The 17,145-nt window shown below is 45.6% G+C and overlaps 3 protein-coding genes across 3 annotated transcripts in view; 2 read left to right on the top strand and 1 right to left on the bottom strand.

Moving 5' to 3' along the window:
• The window catches only part of LOC141192298 (oocyte zinc finger protein XlCOF29-like), a 303,763-nt gene that overhangs the window by 58,345 nt on the left and 228,273 nt on the right, over positions 1 to 17,145 (top strand). The window lies entirely within an intron of this gene.
• Positions 1 to 17,145, top strand: part of LOC141192248 (uncharacterized) — a 231,437-nt gene that overhangs the window by 108,893 nt on the left and 105,399 nt on the right. The gene's annotated exons all lie outside the window — the stretch shown is intronic.
• Positions 332 to 17,116, bottom strand: LOC141192252 (uncharacterized). Its single transcript, XM_073661753.1, has 3 exons — positions 17,021 to 17,116; positions 16,729 to 16,819; positions 332 to 1,509 (listed from the first exon to the last, which is right to left on the bottom strand). The coding sequence occupies exon 3, from the start codon at positions 1,496 to 1,498 to the stop codon at positions 482 to 484; it is 1,017 nt and encodes a 338-aa protein (XP_073517854.1). The 5' UTR covers positions 1,499 to 1,509; positions 16,729 to 16,819; positions 17,021 to 17,116; the 3' UTR covers positions 332 to 481.

Below are 17,145 nucleotides of genomic sequence, written 5' to 3'. Positions count from 1 at the left end.
GAAGGGATGGAATCATTCTTGGATGGCAGGAGTCATTAAATGTGCAATTTTGTGGTGAATTTAGAGAAACCACATGTTATATTAGTTGTGTTGAGCTTTTTATATTGTTCTTGTTTCATTAGTTTATTGCAAACAGCAAAACGGGTTTGGAAATAAAAGGAATTTGGAAAGGAAGTTGAATAATTTTTATTGCAACTATATGTATAATAATTACTTTTATATTTGGCAGCACTTTACAATGCACAGGGTACTTGTACAAATAAGACTTTTCCATAGAATAAGCTTGGTTATTATTCAAGGCAGCTCATAAAATGGCAGAGACAGAATCTAAAAATAAAAAACAGAAAATCCCATTGTATGATTTTTGCATAATTAATTTGCATTTTATTGCATGATATAAGTATTTGATCACCCACCAACTAGAAAGAATTCTGCTGTTTTTTCTTTAAGAAGCCCTCCTACACTGCATTCATAACCTGTATTAATTACACCTACATTTCCCACATTCTGAACATGAAAAAGGCTTCTTCCCTGTGTGGGCTTTCTGGTGGCTATCAAGATACTCTTTCCGAATAAAACATTTCCCACATTCTGAACATGAAAAAGGCTTCTCCCCGGTGTGGGTTCTCTGATGTTTGAGAAGATTTGATTTGTCTGTAAAACATTTCCCACATTCTGAACATGAAAAAGGCTTCTCCCCTGTGTGGGTTTTCTGGTGGTTATTAAGATGCGCTTTCCGCATAAAACATTTCCCACATTCTGAACATGAATATGGCTTCTCCCCTGTGTGAGTTTTCACATGCTCAATAAGATTTGATCTCTGATAAAAACATTTCCCACATTCTGAACATGAAAAAGGCTTCTCCTCTGTGTGGGTTCTCTGGTGTCGATCAAGATCCGCTTTCCGAATAAAACATTTCCCACATTCTGAACATAAAAAAGGCTTCTCCCCTGTGTGGGTTTTCTGGTGGTTATCAAGGTGCTCTTTCCGAATAAAACATTTCCCACATTCTGAACATGAAAAAGGCTCCTTCCCTGTGTGGGTTTTCTGGTGGTTATCAAGATACTCTTTCCGAATAAAACATTTCCCACATTCTGAACATGAAAAAGGCTTCTCCCCGCTGTGGGTTCTCTGATGTTTGAGAAGATTTGATTTGTCTGTAAAACATTTCCCACATTCTGAACATGAATATGGCTTCTCCCCTGTGTGAATTCTCTGATGTATAACAAGATCTGATTTACGATTAAAATGTTTACAACATTCTGAACATGATAATGGCTTCACCCCTGAGTGAGCTCTCCGCTCCTTAGCGCCCTTTCTGTGCTCAACATTCTGTAATGAATCAGAAGATAGGACCACTTGACCATAAAATAGATCTTTTCTGTGAAGGGCTGATGTTATATCTGAAGCAATGGCATGCTCTTCATATGTATCTGGTGTGATACCATGATCATCTGCTTTCAAATCTGAGGATATCATATGTCTTTCGGAGTTCATGGTAAAGGCATCTGCCAAGAATAAAACAAACATATTTGTAATAATGTAACTGTATATTTATATTGTTAATGTTATATTTATTAGGATTTCTATATGAAATAGCAAAATTCAGTTATTAACCAACTAAAAGTGTGATGCCAAAATAGATCTCAATCTATCGATAGAGCAAGATACTGATATTAGGACACTACACAGTTTTTCAGCAGTTTTCTGATTTCAGTGTTGATCCTTAAATGCACTTTAGCAGAGCAGGGCAGCGTGGTGGAGCAGGGCAGCGTGGTGGAGCAGGGAAGCGCGGTGGAGCAGGGCAGCACGGTGGAGCAGGGCAGCGCGATGGAGCAGGGCAGCACGGTGGGGCAGGGCAGCGCGGTGGAGCAGGGCAGCGCGGTGGAGCAGTATGGTAATGAACAGTAAAGCCCTGACATTAAACCAGATGCAAGCCTGAATTTATTAATTTATGTGCAATGACAATCTAAAATTATGTCATTCAGTCGAGGCGGAGTAGGAATTTTGTTACACAGCCACCATCTGCCTTTAGCAGTAGTGGCTGAGTGGCATTTAAATAGTTAGGTACACATTGCTTCCCCCCATGAGTTATTATTGCAGCTGTGGGTCTGGTAAAGTCCCCCGTGGCTGCCATGTTGGTCCCCAGTGGCTCCCAATGCGCGGACTGTGTACAGAAGACACTGACTGTATGACTGTATGATGTCAGCCAGGTGCGTTTCATTCTGAAATTCTGCGGCGTTTTAGAGAAATTCATACTTTAATAGACTAGTCGGACAGGCGGGTTCCCGGCGGCTTCTCTCTGCCCGCTGTCTTAGATTGACAGGCCTCTGCCTACGTGATCTATTACTTGTATATGGGGAATTATTTTTGCATAACGAGCTGTGGTTTTTAATGGTGTTTTTTTTTGTGTTTTGCTCACTTTTTGATTTTTTTTTTTATTATGCAGAATAAGTAAAAGCTGCAATTCAGACAGTTTCTCTTTTTTTTTTTAATTCTGTTCATCGTGCTACATAAATATTGAAATAGTTTTATACATACAACTTGTTATGAAAATGGTGATACCAAATATGCCAGGTTTGTTTTTCTTCTTTCAAATTAAGCTATTTTTTTATTGGCAGCACTGGCCATTTGGGGATTTTTTTCTTGCATTGTTTAACACTTTTTTTAGACTTTATTTACAGAATAATATAATTAATTATTGAGATAATACAGTGCGGAACCACAAAATTTCACCCAGCATTTCAATTTTTGTTCTCAGATTTTTCATTATAAAGTCTTACTGATAACAGGATTATGACCGCACCCTGAGAGAGGGGATCCGCCCTTCAAGGACAGGAAACCTACAGGCTTAAAAGGTTGGTACCTCTCCTCCGCATCAGTTGGATTACAGCGCGTGATAGGACCTCCATTGGTTGTTGCCAAAACACAAATCTTACCCGCACCACAAATCACAACTAAAACTGTGAACTTATAACACTAGTGAAAGAAGTGCTCACACACACGTGACAGGAGGGATTATAAGGGTGCTGTCATGGGTTCCGAAAAAAATCATAAGACTCACCCATGACGGCACCATGACAGAATTATAGAGAAAATTAAGAATTTAGGGAGGGACCACAGCCTGGAGCACCCTTCTTTCAAAGGTGAGGCCATGCCATCAAATGAAGATTGGCTACTTGTGGATGGTGAATTAGCCCCAGAGAGGAGATTTGGAATCTGCGGGAGGACCCACGAGTCAGCGACAGACATTGTCCTCAACCATGAAAAGCCCCTGACATGATGGTAGTCTTCATAGGAGTCTTCTTACTGCCAACTCAACTGCAAGTAATTCCTTCAAGTTTGAGGAACAAAAAAACTCTCTTGTCCCCGTCCAAAAGCCCTGGTTTACTACGTCTACTACGGAGCCCACCTGGACAGATTAGTGACACTCAGCCACCAAAGAAGGGACTGCATTGACATTGGGGATAGCATCAACCTTCCTTCCAGGTGTCCTCTAAAGGAAATGTAATTTCTTAACACATCCTACTGCAAGGCTCTAGTATGGAACTGGGCTCACAAGACTGCCGGAAGGCACAAAGTTAGAAACCTAGAAGGGACATAGCGCTTCTAAGGGACAGGATGGGGAATTTCAGGGCCCTTAACATCTGGCCTCGGATCTTTTCTTTTTTATCGCCTGGGAAATGATACTTCTGCACCTCTGAGTCCAGCAGTAGCCCCAAATATTACTGTATTTTTAGGGGCTCCATCTTTGACTTTTTAAGGTTCAATAGCCAACCTAAACATTCTTAGGTGGATATCACTTCCTGTAACTGACTAGTGCAATGCCAGGTCGAATTGCCTACAACCAGAAAATTATACAAATACAGGATAATCAATACATTCTTCTCCCGGAGACGGGCCATCACCTCTTCTGGGAAGAGTAACTTTATTGCAGATTTTACATATTCCATTTTGAATGAAAGGATTCTCAGGAATTTAATAAAGCCCTTCAAATGTATTATCATCCTGAAAGAGCAGTTTGGTTTCTTGATTAGAAAGAGAGGGGATTAAAATCCCTTCCCTCTTTCTGACACTGAAACTTCTAATAGGACAGCCTTCTGCACCAGCTGAGACTTTGGCCTCTGGGCCCGTTGCCCTGCTGACAAAGACCTAGAGGGAATTACCACGAATCTTCCATGCGGGATTGAGCGGAACTCCATTTCTAGACCGGATTTTATCAGGCCGAGAATCCAACTGTTTCCCGATATTTTTTCCCAGGCCGGGAAGAAGGACGAAAGTCTCCCCCCACCTGGGCTGGAAATCACTGACTTTTTTGGAATCCTGGGAAGAGGTTCCGAACATGAAGCTGCTACCTTTTCTTCTTTGATCTTTCCATTTGTCTTGATCTGTGGAGGTCTTCCTTCAATTCAACCTTCTTTTCCAGAAGGATCGCTTGCAGGCTGGGATGGACAAGTTAGGATATCCCTTTTTAGCATTGCAAGCCTTTTCCAAAGCTGGGCCAAACAGGTGTTCCCCCTCACACGGAATGGCACACAGTCTCATTCTAGCCTGGAGTTTCCCTGGCCAACATTTTAACCATAAGTGTTTGAAATGTCTGCTGACCTTGCCGCTAAACAAACTTGAATCAGCCGAAGCGAAGATAGAAAAGCTGCAGCCCCTCGCATAAGTGGGACAGTGGCCAAGATATTGTGTCTTGACATAGTATTGACATTGTGTCTTTTAACTGGGTTTCCAGATGATCCAACCAGATGATTAAGGATCTGGCTGTACATGTAACAGCCATTGTTGGCTCTAGAGCACCAGTCAACATCTCCAATGTACATCTAAGCCGCCTTTACTATGGCCGCATCCAGTTTTGGGGCTTTGTCCCTGTTTGACAAGGAAGGCTCATCCAAGGGATATTGTCACGGGTGTGTCGCCACGAAGATCGTCACGATTACACAGCCTGACTTCTCGCAGCTGAGTTTTTGGTGTTTTGTGTTTTTCGGCAGTGAGAGAGTTAACTCTCTCTCTCTGTGCTAGACGAGGTCCAGCCTCGCCCAGCTGCAATCAATGCTGCAGTAGTGGGACTCCTTCAAATGCCTGCCGGTCTGTTAGGGTAGTGTCGGTGAAAGCATTTCATACAGACAAACAGAGCGGATCGTGGTATTTTGGAGTTCTGAGCTAAGTGTATTTGGTGTGGTTTTTCCCTTCCTCGCTTTATCATTTATCTCCTTTCCCGTTGGTGTTCCCTCTGTTGTTGTGGTGTAGTTTTTGTATACAAGGTGGTTTTTGGTTTAACCCTTGTACTGTCTCGTTCATCTAAGTACTGAGTGTTGGCATATTATTTCCTGTTCCCTTTTGTTGTGATCGGGGTCCTTCTCAGGACCTCCTGTACGCAGAGACAGCGTGACATTTTCACCGACCCACTAAGATGCTCTCCAGCTACCATGGATCCAGTAGCCGGTCTAGCTCGGCAGTTGCAGAGTTTGTCCATGGAGCTGGCGGACGTTAGGTCCAAGGTTTTGTATCCCCAGGAGCAAGCAGGACCAGAACCTAAAGTAGCTCTCCCTGACAGGTTCACTGGGGGGCGGGACAAGTTTTTTGTTTTCCGGGAGGCATGCAAGTTGTACTTTCGGCTGCAGCCTCGGTCATCGGGGAGTGAAGAACAAAGGGTGGGAATTGTCATCTCGCTCCTACAAGGGACCGACAATCTTGGGCATTCTCTCTTCCCCCGGGCTCCCCGGCTCTCCAGTCAGTGGATAGGTTTTTTGCAGCTCTGGGTCTCGTATATGATGACCCGGATCGGATCTCCCTTGCTGAATCTAAGTTACGTAGGATCCAGCAGGGAGATCGTCCGGCGGAGGAATTCTGTTCGGAGTTCCGTAGGTGGGCCACGGACACCCAGTGGAATGACCCGGCTCTTAGGAGCCAGTTTTGTCAAGGTTTATCCGACAAATTAAAGGATGTTTTGGCACAGTATGACCCTCCCGCGTCACTGGAAGCCGTTATGGCCCTTGCTATTCGCATTGACAGACGGCGTCGGGAGAGGTGCGGGGTAACTCCACCCTCTGTGATGACTCCACCTTCTACAGGTGTTCCTTATATGGAGGGTTCCCTGGTCAGTCCAGAGGAGCCTATGCAATTAGGAGGGACATCATTTCGGGGGAGGGGACCGGTGGTGCGCCATAAGACAGGAAGGTGTTTCTTCTGCGGGAGAAAGGGACATTTTATTGGGGAGTGTCCATCCCGTCCCTTGCAGAGTGAAGAGTCGTCGGAAAACTGTTGATCCCAGGTTGTGTGGTGGACGGCAATCTGGGAGTAGGTATTTCGTCCCTAGGTTCATCTCAGTTTCTCGTACCGGCGGAGGTGGTGGTGGGTACGAGAACTGAGAGGATATCTGTTCTTCTGGATAGTGGTGCCGGGGCTAATCTGGTGGACGCTCGGTTTGCCCGGGTTCAAGGTATGCGATTGAGTGAATTGGCTAAACCCATCCCCATATTCTCGATTGATGCCAGGCCCCTCGGTCAGGGAAGTTTTTTGCAATCTGTGCATAACGTAAAACTTCAAGTGGGGGCTATACATAAAGAACTGTTGTCTTGCTACGTATTGGAGGGTCTTTCCACTCCTATAGTGTTGGGCCTTCCTTGGTTAATTATGCATAACCCGGTTATTAATTGGCAATCCAGAGAGATAAGCCAATGGAGTAAATTCTGTAATAAAAACTGCATGAATACGGTCATCGGTGCGGTTACTCCTAGGGTCTTACCTCCATTTCTGGCGGACTTTGAGGATGTATTCTCGGAGAAAGGGTGTCAGGAACTACCTCCTCATCGCGAGTATGACTGTTCTGTAAAACTGCTCCCTGAGGCCAAGTTACCTAAAGCTAGGTTGTATAACCTTTCTGGTCCTGAGAGGCAGGCCATGAAGGATTATATTTCTGAAAGTCTGGCTAAGGGGCATATTAGACCTTCATCTTCCCCGGTGGCCGCGGGGTTCTTCTTTGTGAAGAAGAAAGATGGAGGCCTACGCCCTTGCCTGGATTTCGGTGAACTTAATTGGATTACGGTCCGAGATCCGTATCCACTCCCACTTATTCCCGATCTCTTTAATCAGATCGTGGGCGCCAAATGGTTCTCTAAGTTGGATCTCAGGGGGGCGTACAATCTGATTAGGATGAAGGAGGGGGATGAGTGGAAGACGGAGTTTAACACTCCGGAGGGGCATTATGAGAACCTTGTCATGCCATTCGGTCTGACTAATGCCCCGGCGGTGTTCCAACACTTTGTTAATGACATTTTTCGCCGCCTGGTGGGACAGTTTGTTGTCATATATCTGGATGATATCTTAATTTACTCGCCGGATCTGGTGTCTCATCAGGAGCACGTTAGGCAGGTGTTACAGATCTTGCGGGATAATAAACTGTATGCCAAATGGGAAAAGTGTGTGTTCGCCGTACAGGAACTCCAGGCTTCCTGGTTTCAGCGTCCGGTTTTCGTATGGACCCTGGGAAAGTGCGGGCAGTTCTTGAGTGGGATCTGCCATAGAATCTTAAGGCACTACAACGTTTCCTGGGGTTTGCTAATTATTACCGGAAGTTCATTCGTAATTTCTCGTCCATGGTTAAACCTCTCATAGACATGACAAAAAAGGGGACGGATTTTTCTAGGTGGTCTGACAAGGCTTGTCAAGCTTTCTCCTCCTTGAAAAAAAGTTTTGCCTCGGCACCCATAATCATTCAACCTGATGCGTCACAGCCATTCATTGTAGAGGTAGACGCTTCCGAGGTAGGGGTGGGAGCAGTATTGTCACAAGGTTCGTCCCCTGGTAAGTGGCATCCGTGCGCCTTTTTCTCTAAAAAATTGTCGTCCGCTGAGAGGAATTACGATGTCGGCAATAGGGAACTCTTGGCCATTAAGCTAGCTTTTGAGGAGTGGCGCCATTTTTTGGAGGGGGCAGTCCATCCGGTCACCGTCATCACCGATCACAAGAACCTGCTATATCTGGAGTCCGCAAAACGTCTGAATCCCAGACAAGCCAGGTGGTCGTTGTTTTTTACCAGGTTTAATTTTGTCGTTACATATCGTCCTGGGTCAAAAAATGTGAAGGCGGATGCCTTATCTCGTAGTTTCCCTGGGGCCGGGAATACGGATGACCCGGTTCCTATCCTTCAAGAGGGGGTGGTGGTGTCGGTAGTATGCTCTGAGCTTGAGGAGGAGGTATTGGAGGCTCAGGGGGACGCCCCTGTTGGACCTCCAGGGAGACTGTTTGTTCCAGATCAGTTACGACAAAAGGTGATCGAGGCACACCATAACTCAGCTTTGGCAGGACACCCAGGGAGTAAAGCAACTGTGGATCTACTCTCGCGTCGGTTTTGGTGGCCTAACTTACATATAGAGGTGGTAAATTTTGTTGCGTCCTGTGGGGTTTGTGCGCGCTCTAAGACCCCACATACCCGTCCGTCTGGGGCCATCTTACCTTTGAAGATCCCGGAGCGTCCTTGGACTCATCTGTCTATGGACTTTATTACGGACCTCCTGCCGTCTTCGGGTAAAACGGTCATTCTCGTTGTAGTAGACAGGTTCAGCAAGATGGCACATTTTATCGCTCTTCCTGCTCTTCCAAATGCTAAAACTCTTGCGCAGGTGTTCATTGGGGAGATTGTGAGGCTTCACGGGGTACCCTCCGATGTGGTGTCGGATCGGGGGTCTCAGTTTGTGTCCAAGTTCTGGAAGGCATTTTGTACTCGGCGGGGGATGCATTTATCGTTCTCATCGGCTTTTCATCCTCAGACCAATGGTCAGACGGAACGTCTGAACCAGAGTTTGGAGACATATCTCCGGTGTTTTGTGTCAGAGAACCAGGAGGACTGGGCTTCTTTCTTACCTCTGGCAGAGTTTGCTCTTAATAATAGGCGGAGCGAGTCCACTGGTAAGTCCCCGTTTTTTGGGGCATATGGTTTTCACCCCCAGTTTTGTACTTTCAGTAGGGGGGCTCTTCGGGGGTTCCTGAGGAGGAACGATTTTCCTCATCACTCACTTCAGTATGGAGAGGGGTGCTGAAGAATCTGAATACTATGGGGAACCGATACAAACGTATGGCTGATAGGAGGAGAGTGTCTGGTCCGGACTTAAGTGTGAACGATCGGGTATGGTTGTCTACCAGGTATATAAAACTTAAGGTTTCCTCCTGGAAACTGGGTCCCAGGTTCATCGGGCCATACAGGATCAGTTCTATAATTAATCCGGTGGCATTCCATCTTGACCTCCCCCCTACGTTTAAAATTCACAATGTGTTCCACAGATCGTTGCTTAAGAGGTATGTGGTGCCCGTGATACCGTCACCTTTACCTCCCCCTCCAGTGGTGGTCAATGGTAACTTGGAGTTCCAGGTATCAAAGGTCATCGATTCACGCTTTAATCGCCGGTCCCTTCAGTACCTGGTTCATTGGAAGGGGTATGGTCCTGAGGAGAGGATGTGGGTTCCTGCGTCGGATATTAACGCAGACCGATTAGTTCGGGCCTTCCACACGACTCACCCGGATAAACCTGGCCCTGAGGGTCCGGAGGCCCCTCGTAGAAGGGGGGGTACTGTCACGGGTGTGTCGCCACGAAGATCATCACGATTACACAGCCTGACTTCTCGCAGCTGAGTTTTTGGTGTTTTGTGTTTTTCGGCAGTGAGGGAGTTAACTCTCTCTCTCTGTGCTAGACTAGGTCCAGCCTCGCCCAGCTGCAATCAATGCTGCAGTAGTGGGACTCCTTCAAATGCCTGCCGGTCTGTTAGGGAAGTGTCGGTGAAAGCATTTCATACAGACAAACAGAGCGGATCGTGGTATTTTGGAGTTCTGAGCTAAGTGTATTTGGTGTGGTTTTTCCCTTCCTCGCTTTATCATTTATCTCCTTTCCCGTTGGTGTTCCCTCTGTTGTTGTGGTGTAGTTTTTGTATGCAAGGTGGTTTTTGTTTTAACCCTTGTACTGTCTCGTTCGTCTAAGTACTGAGTGTTGGCATATTATTTCCTGTTCCCTATTGTTGTGATCGGGGTCCTTCTCAGGACTAGATTACTGAGGTGCAGGGATCCTCAGGAGGTAGGGGTTACGCTGGCGGCCTGGACCTCTGTACCTTTAACAGTACCTCCAGGTAGAGGGATTAGTCAGGGCCCCAGCTTAGGGTCAGTTTAGGCCCCAGACCTCCTGTACGCAGAGACAGCGTGACAGATATCTCCTCTTAATTGATGGGGAAAGGGAGCCTCTCTTTTCCGATCTTTTCCATTCCCTCTAAATTATTTTTTCATTCATAGGAAATGACCTATGCTTTTTTTGTTCCAAGCCTCCAAACATAATGTCCTGAACTGATTTCTCGAGTTTGGACTCGACTATCCCCATTGTGGTCCAAACTGCCTTTACGAGTTTGTCCATCTCATCTATAGGAAAACAAAGACGGCCAGCATTACCGTCTGAGGAGGATTCGTCATCATTATTTGAAAAGCTAGACACATGCAACCCCGGGACCACTGGCTAGCCCTTTTACTCTTCTTACCTCTATGAACCTCTTCCTGGGAAAGGGATTTAAGGGACTTCCGCCATGATAATTGATCTTAAATCGGTGGCAGAGTTAGTGGTCTCCTCCGCTACTGTCTGCTCTATACAATCCTGGCAAAGTTTTTTTTTGGTTGGAGTCAGGCAATAGATTTCTGCAAAGTGCACACTCCTTGTGCTTAGACTTTGCTGTACACTTCTTTCCCTGGCAATAACTGACAAAAAAGGGAAAGGCTACATCACTGAGTGAGCTTTCACAAAGATCACTTACCAGTGTGAGGCAATCAAATAGTACGAGATTTAGAGGGGAACCCACCTCAGCCAAAAGACCATCTTTAGAGGCCGAAAACGCGTCTACTTTCCTGGAGCTCCTCTGTCTGGATTCGCCACTGCCTGCAGACCTCTGTCTCTCACAGACACTGCCACCAAAACTACTGCTATGGGGTCGACGCTGCTCCGCCTGCTTCTGGGGCTTCTTATCAGGCTGCTGCTGCTCAGTGATATCCGTTATTCTGGAGGGAACAATGAGCAAGGAAGCACCGATCCATGCTCCTGCCGTCATTTAGATGCCGGAGAAACGCTATTCCCCACCTCTCCAGACCCTTCCGGAACCCCCGGTTCCCACACACTTCCGGTCAAGCGGCTCACGCTTCATCCAGGCATGCCCCAGTTGTGCAATCTGGTCATGCCCTGGCCGCTGCTAAAATGCTGTTCAGGCGCATCCTGGCATCGAACATGCCTTCTTCGCATCAGAGAGGCGCGCCTTCAGACCGGAAAACGCCAGCTGGCGTGAATTCCAAGGAAGCAATGCACATGCAGCTGCCCTGTATCTCGCTTCCAGGCACGTGCCAACACCCGATGAGCCACGCTATCCTCGCCCAGGATGCTGCTCACCTGCGCCCGCACACAACCGTGAAAGTCCTCCTGGACCCACTGTGGTGCTTCTAGGGACCCTGGACTGGCCAAGGCAGGGAAAATACCGCTGCCTGAACCGTCCGTCTGGGCCTGGGAAATGATCTTCCGGTACAAAGGTTCACTCATCAAGGACAGGAAAACAACTGATCTGTGGGAGAGGTGCTGCCCTTTTAAGCCTGTGGGTATCCTGTCCTTGAAGGACGAATCCCCTCTTGTGGTGCTGTCATGGGTGATCGATAAAATTCATTTTATATAATTCATCAATTATATTTTATTTTACATAATGCATCTGTGGCGCCCCTGCGGGTTCAGTCGCCACAGGGGTACTGCATCTCACCCAGAGGTGTGGTATCTCACGCTCAGGTAAGGAAGGAGTACTGCCCAGGACCCTAACACCTCCATCCAACACTACACTACTCCAGACCGGCAGGAGGTGCATGATGCGTCGCTTCCTGCTGAGCCCTGTCCGTGGCTGGAGTGGGGGGAACCAAAGTGAGGGGGAATCATGTAGTGGGTGTAGGTGGAGGAAGAAGTTCAGGGGAGCACTTGTTAGGGATAGTATATAGAGAGAAACCATCTTGAAGAGATCAGGTCAGTCAGAGGAGGACAGTGAGAGGAGCAGGAGCTCTGTAGAAGCTCTGCTCTGGAGGAGGGCCTAGCCAGAGAAGCACAAGGCCGGAGAGAGAGAGAGAGGAGCAGGAAAGGAATGTGGAATGGACCCCAGGGGTACGGGTAGTGCTGGAGGCCACCCGTACGCCCGAATCTGCCAGGAGGTGGAGGGGTCAGGTCGCACAGAGAGGACCGGTCCCTAAACTAGCAGAGTTCTTTAAGCCTCAACTAGGAAACCGGAGGCTGCAGTATTTCAGGTACTGTAGCCACAAGCCACATCTAATCACCAGAAAGGTGGCCATAGAGGACCCAGGGGACAGAGAAGACATCGCCCGGCAAGGTCCACGGCCACTGGCCTGAGACACTGGGTGTGAGGTGCAGGGAGACGGCCAGAGGGAACACACAGAAGGGGGTCCCGTTACGTACTCCGGAGAGACCTGGGAGCTTGCTGAACCCCTCCCTGAGTAAGCACAGAACGCCGTGGGAAGTTACTTTAGTACTGGTAACTGGAAGTCTAAGAAACCGTGAGTAAACCCTGAGGACTGCACCTTACTGTCTCTGTGATCATTATCTGCGCCATCCTCTGCACTACACCATAACAGCAACATCTACACTGCCCTGGAGCTAAGCTCTACCTGTGGAGAGCTGAACCAACTCTGCTGCATTACCAACACCTCCAGAGGACCTGCTCCGCAGCGGCGGCTCCCTTTAGCCGCATACCACAGGTGGCGTCACAAACTGTATCTAAGAACTATAAATCCCCTGTAAATATTCCCTGTAAATATTCCCCTTTTGATTAACCGCCCTGGGTCACGGACCGGGTCACCGCCACTGTGACATCTCCCCTAGCAACGACCGGCCCGGGACCGTGTACCCCACGGCCCAGGGGGCGCGTCACATCTAGTAGTGCGGGCCTAGGTAAAATAGGAGGCAGGTCAGTGAAGGCACAGTGAGCTGCCATAAGAGCATACAGATGAATATGTAAGCAGCGCACCAGATAGAGCGCCTCTTACAGGCCGCCCCGAAGCATATCATTATCTCCAAACTGAAAGTAAAGATTACACAAGAACCACAAGATTTCATCAACCAAGGTATCGTATTAACCAGTGTAATGTCACCCACCAGACAGTGTATGTATTTTACTGAGCACAATCCTGCTGACAGGTGCGCTTTAAGTTGACCAACTCATTCCAGATATTTTTGACCTGCAGCACTTGCCACAAGAACAGTATCCATGTCGGTGTAACATAAAAGTCATTTAAGTGGCAGTATTCTTTAACCCCTTTACCCCCGAAGGCTGTTTGCACGTTAATGACAGGCAAATTTTTACAGTTCTGACCCAGTGTCACTTTATGAGGTAATAACTCTGGGACTCTTCAGCGAATCCCACTGATACCAAGACTGTTTTTTCATGACATATTGTACTTCATGATAGTGGCAACATTTATTCGATATCACTTGCGTTTATTTGTGAAAAAAAAATCTGAAAATTTGTCAGAAAATTTTGAAAATTTCGCAATTTTCTAAATTTGAATTTTCATGCCCTTAAATCAGAGAAATATTTTACACAAAATAGTTAATAAATAATATTTACCACATGTCTACTTTACTTCAGCACAATTTTGGAACCAAATTTTTTTTTTTGTTAGGAAGTTATAAGGGTTAATAGTTGACCAGCGATTTCTCATTTTTCCAACAAAATTTACAAAACCATTTTTTTTTAGGGACCAGATCACATTTGAAGTGATTTTGAGGGGCCTTTATGACAGAAAATACCTAAAAGTGACACCATTCTAAAAACTGTTCCCCTCAAGGTGCTCAAAACCACATTCAAAAAGTTTATTAACCCTTCAGGTGCTTCACAGGAATTTTTGGAATGTGGAAGAAAACAATGAACATTTAACTTTTTTTACACAAAAATGTTAATTTAGACCCAAATTTATTTATTTTCGCAAGGGTTGACTGGAAAAAATTGACCACAAAATTTGTTGTGCAATTTTTCCTGAGCACGCCGATACCACATATGTGGGGGAAATCCACTGTTTGGGCGCACTGCAGTTTTAAGAAGGGAAGATGCGCCATTTGACTTCTTGAATGTAAAATTTGCTTAAATAACTATCAGATGCCATGTAGCGTTTGGAGAGTCCCTGAAGTGCCGAAACAGTGGAAACTGCCCACAACGGACCCTATTTTCGAAACTAGACCCCTCAAGGAACCTCTCTAGATGTGTGCTGAGCACTCTGAACCGCCAGGTGCTTCACAGAAGTTTATAACGTAGAGCCATGAAAATAAAAAAAAAAAATAACTTTTTCCGCAAAAATTATCTTTTAGCCCCAATTTTTTTATTTTCACAGGGGTAAGAGGAGAAAATTGACCCCCAAAACTGTTATGCAATTTCTTCTGAGTACGCAGATACCACATATATGGGGAAAGTACACTGGGCGCACGGCATGGTTCAGAAGGAGAGGAGCACTGTGTGACTTTTTGAACTCAAAATTGGCTAGAATCAAGAGGGGACGCCATGTAGTGTTTGAGGAACCCCTGATGCGCCTATATAGTGGAAACCCCCCAAGTGACCCCATTTTGAAAACTAGACCTCTTAAGGATTTTATCAAGGGGTATGGTGAACATTTTGAACCCAGAGGTACGACACAGAATTTGATAACATTAGGTCATCATATTGAATAAGTTGTCATTAGTCTTGAGTGCAAGTGCTCGCTACTTGAGTTTGCATCGGGTACTCGGGTATGCACCATGTATCGCGGGTGCTCGAGTAACATGTGCAAGGCCCCGCATGTTTCACGGTTGTTGTTAAGACACCCAAAAAAACATGTGGGGATCGCTCGTGCATGGCAGGCAATCCCCGCAAGTTTTTTTTGGCCGCGAAGCATATGGGGCAGAAACTCGAGCATGTCACCAGAGCACCCGCTTTACTCGGTGTATACTCGAGCACCCGATGAAAACTCAAGTAGCGAGCACTTGTGCTCAACACTAGTCATCATTTTTTTTCTTTATTTTTAAAAAAATCATAACCCCAACACAACCCTACCCAACCCTAACACAACCCTAACCCTAAGCCTAGCACAGTCCAAGCACAACCCTAACCATAACACAAACCTAACCCAACCCTAACCCTAGCACAACCCTAACCCTAGCACAACCCTAACCCTAGCACAACCCTAACCCTAGCACAACCCTAACCCTAGCACAACCCTAAACCTAGCACAACCCTAAACCTAGCACAACCTTAACCCTAGCACAACCCTAACTCTAGAGTTTATTTTTTTCACCGTTCCTCGTGCGGTATAAGTGATTAGACAACTTTATTCTTCAGGTCGGTGCGATTACAGCGATACCAGATTCATATCGAGTTTCTATATTTGGCAGCTGTCACACCCTAAAGGGCAGAAAAATATTTTTTCCATATTTCAGCTGAAGAATCATGTAAGGGCTTGTTTTTTTGCGGCACAAGTTGACGCTTTTCTTGGTTCCGTTTTCGGGCACATGACATTTTCTGATCACTTTCTATTCTGATTTTTGGGAGGCAGAATAAACAAAAACCAACAATTCAGGAATTGCTTTTTGGTTTTGTTTTTTTTTTATGCCATTCCGCGTGTGGTAAAATTTATTCTTCGGGTCAGTACGTTTACAGCGGTACCACATTTATATTGTTTTTTATGGTTTGGGGCTTTTATACAATAAAAACTATTTTATAGAAAAAAATATTTTTTGTATCGCTTTATTCTGAGGGCTATAACTTTTATTTTTCGGCTGATGGAGCTGTATGGCGGCTTGTTTTTTGCAGGACAAGATGACGTTTTCAGCGGTACTATTTTTAATAACATTCGTCTTTTTTATCGCGTTTTATTTCATTTTTTGTTTGGCGGTATGATGATGAAGCATCATTTTTTTCTTCGTTTTTTATTTTTTTACCGTGTTCACTATAAGGGTTAACTAGTGGGACCGTTTTATAGGTCAGGTCGTTCCGGATGTGGCGATACCAAATGTGTGTACTTTTAATGTGGTGTTTTTTTTATAATAATATTTATTTATGGGTGCAGTATATTTTTATTTTTTCATTATTTTTATTTTTTTTTTATATATTTTTACAATTTTTAATTTTATTTTTCCCCACTTTCTGGCATTTTAATTACTTTTACCCTTTGTCCCACTATGGGACTTTCACTTTTTGCAGCCTGATCACTTGCATAGCATAGAGATGCAGGAGCATCTCTGTGCTATGCAGGCTGTCAGTCCTGCACTGGCACAAGTTAGTTAGAACGTGCACTGAGAACGATCTAACTAACTTGCTGATGCCTGGTGACCCGGATGTCGTCATGACGACATCAGGTCATCATGGCAACTACCAGACCCAGCAGACACAGCGCGGGATCCCGGATACAAGGTAAGAGGGGTTACGTCCCCTTGCTCCCGGAATGCTGCAATCGACTTCGATCGCAGCATTTTGGGGATTAATGTGCCACTGTGGGATCGCTCCTGGCACATATTACCTGGTGTTAGCCAAAAGGCCCAGGGCACAGGGACGTACTATTACTGACATTCAGTAAGGGGTTAATAAACAATTAATAGAAAGATTACAAATCCGGACAGGACACAGATTATTACATGTAATACATTTTTTTTTAATCTGAGACTTCTCTGCATTTAGTGGTTACTACTCACCTGGGCAGTCATATGTAGGAATCTCCTCTTTACACCACTCATCACCCCTCACATATGTCTCTGTAGTATTAATATGGGTCAGATCTTCACCCTGAAACAAATATTGTAAAAGTCACAGACAGATGATGGAGAAGTCCCATCTATGATCAGCTCTAATCCTGCCATCTCCACCGTTCTCATTACACAAGTATAAAACATATAATACTGGTGGATAAAACAAGACTGAACACAAGACCTTCACAGCCGTCTACACATCATAGGGGAGATCTCATGACACCTTCTCTCCATCTACCTGATGATCCTGAGGAACATTGGGGTCTTCTTGTTTACAGTCCTGTGGAAGAAGAGGACGGGGACATCTCTCTGGTGTTGTCCTCTTACTGGATAGATCTGGAGGAAACACATACAAGGACTGAA

Source organism: Phyllobates terribilis, unplaced genomic scaffold (genome assembly GCF_046119375.1).
Source record: "Phyllobates terribilis strain yellow unplaced genomic scaffold, ASM4611937v1 Scaffold_56__1_contigs__length_8794411, whole genome shotgun sequence".
Lineage (NCBI taxonomy): Eukaryota > Metazoa > Chordata > Amphibia > Anura > Dendrobatidae > Phyllobates > Phyllobates terribilis.
Note: the sequence above shows the minus strand (reverse complement) of the source record. Positions and strands in the feature narration are given on the sequence as shown.

Coding starts and splice junctions, on each gene's coding strand:
- LOC141192252 (XM_073661753.1), bottom strand. CDS start 1,498: ATGAACTCCGAAAGACATATGATATCCTCAGATTTGAAAGCAGATGAT.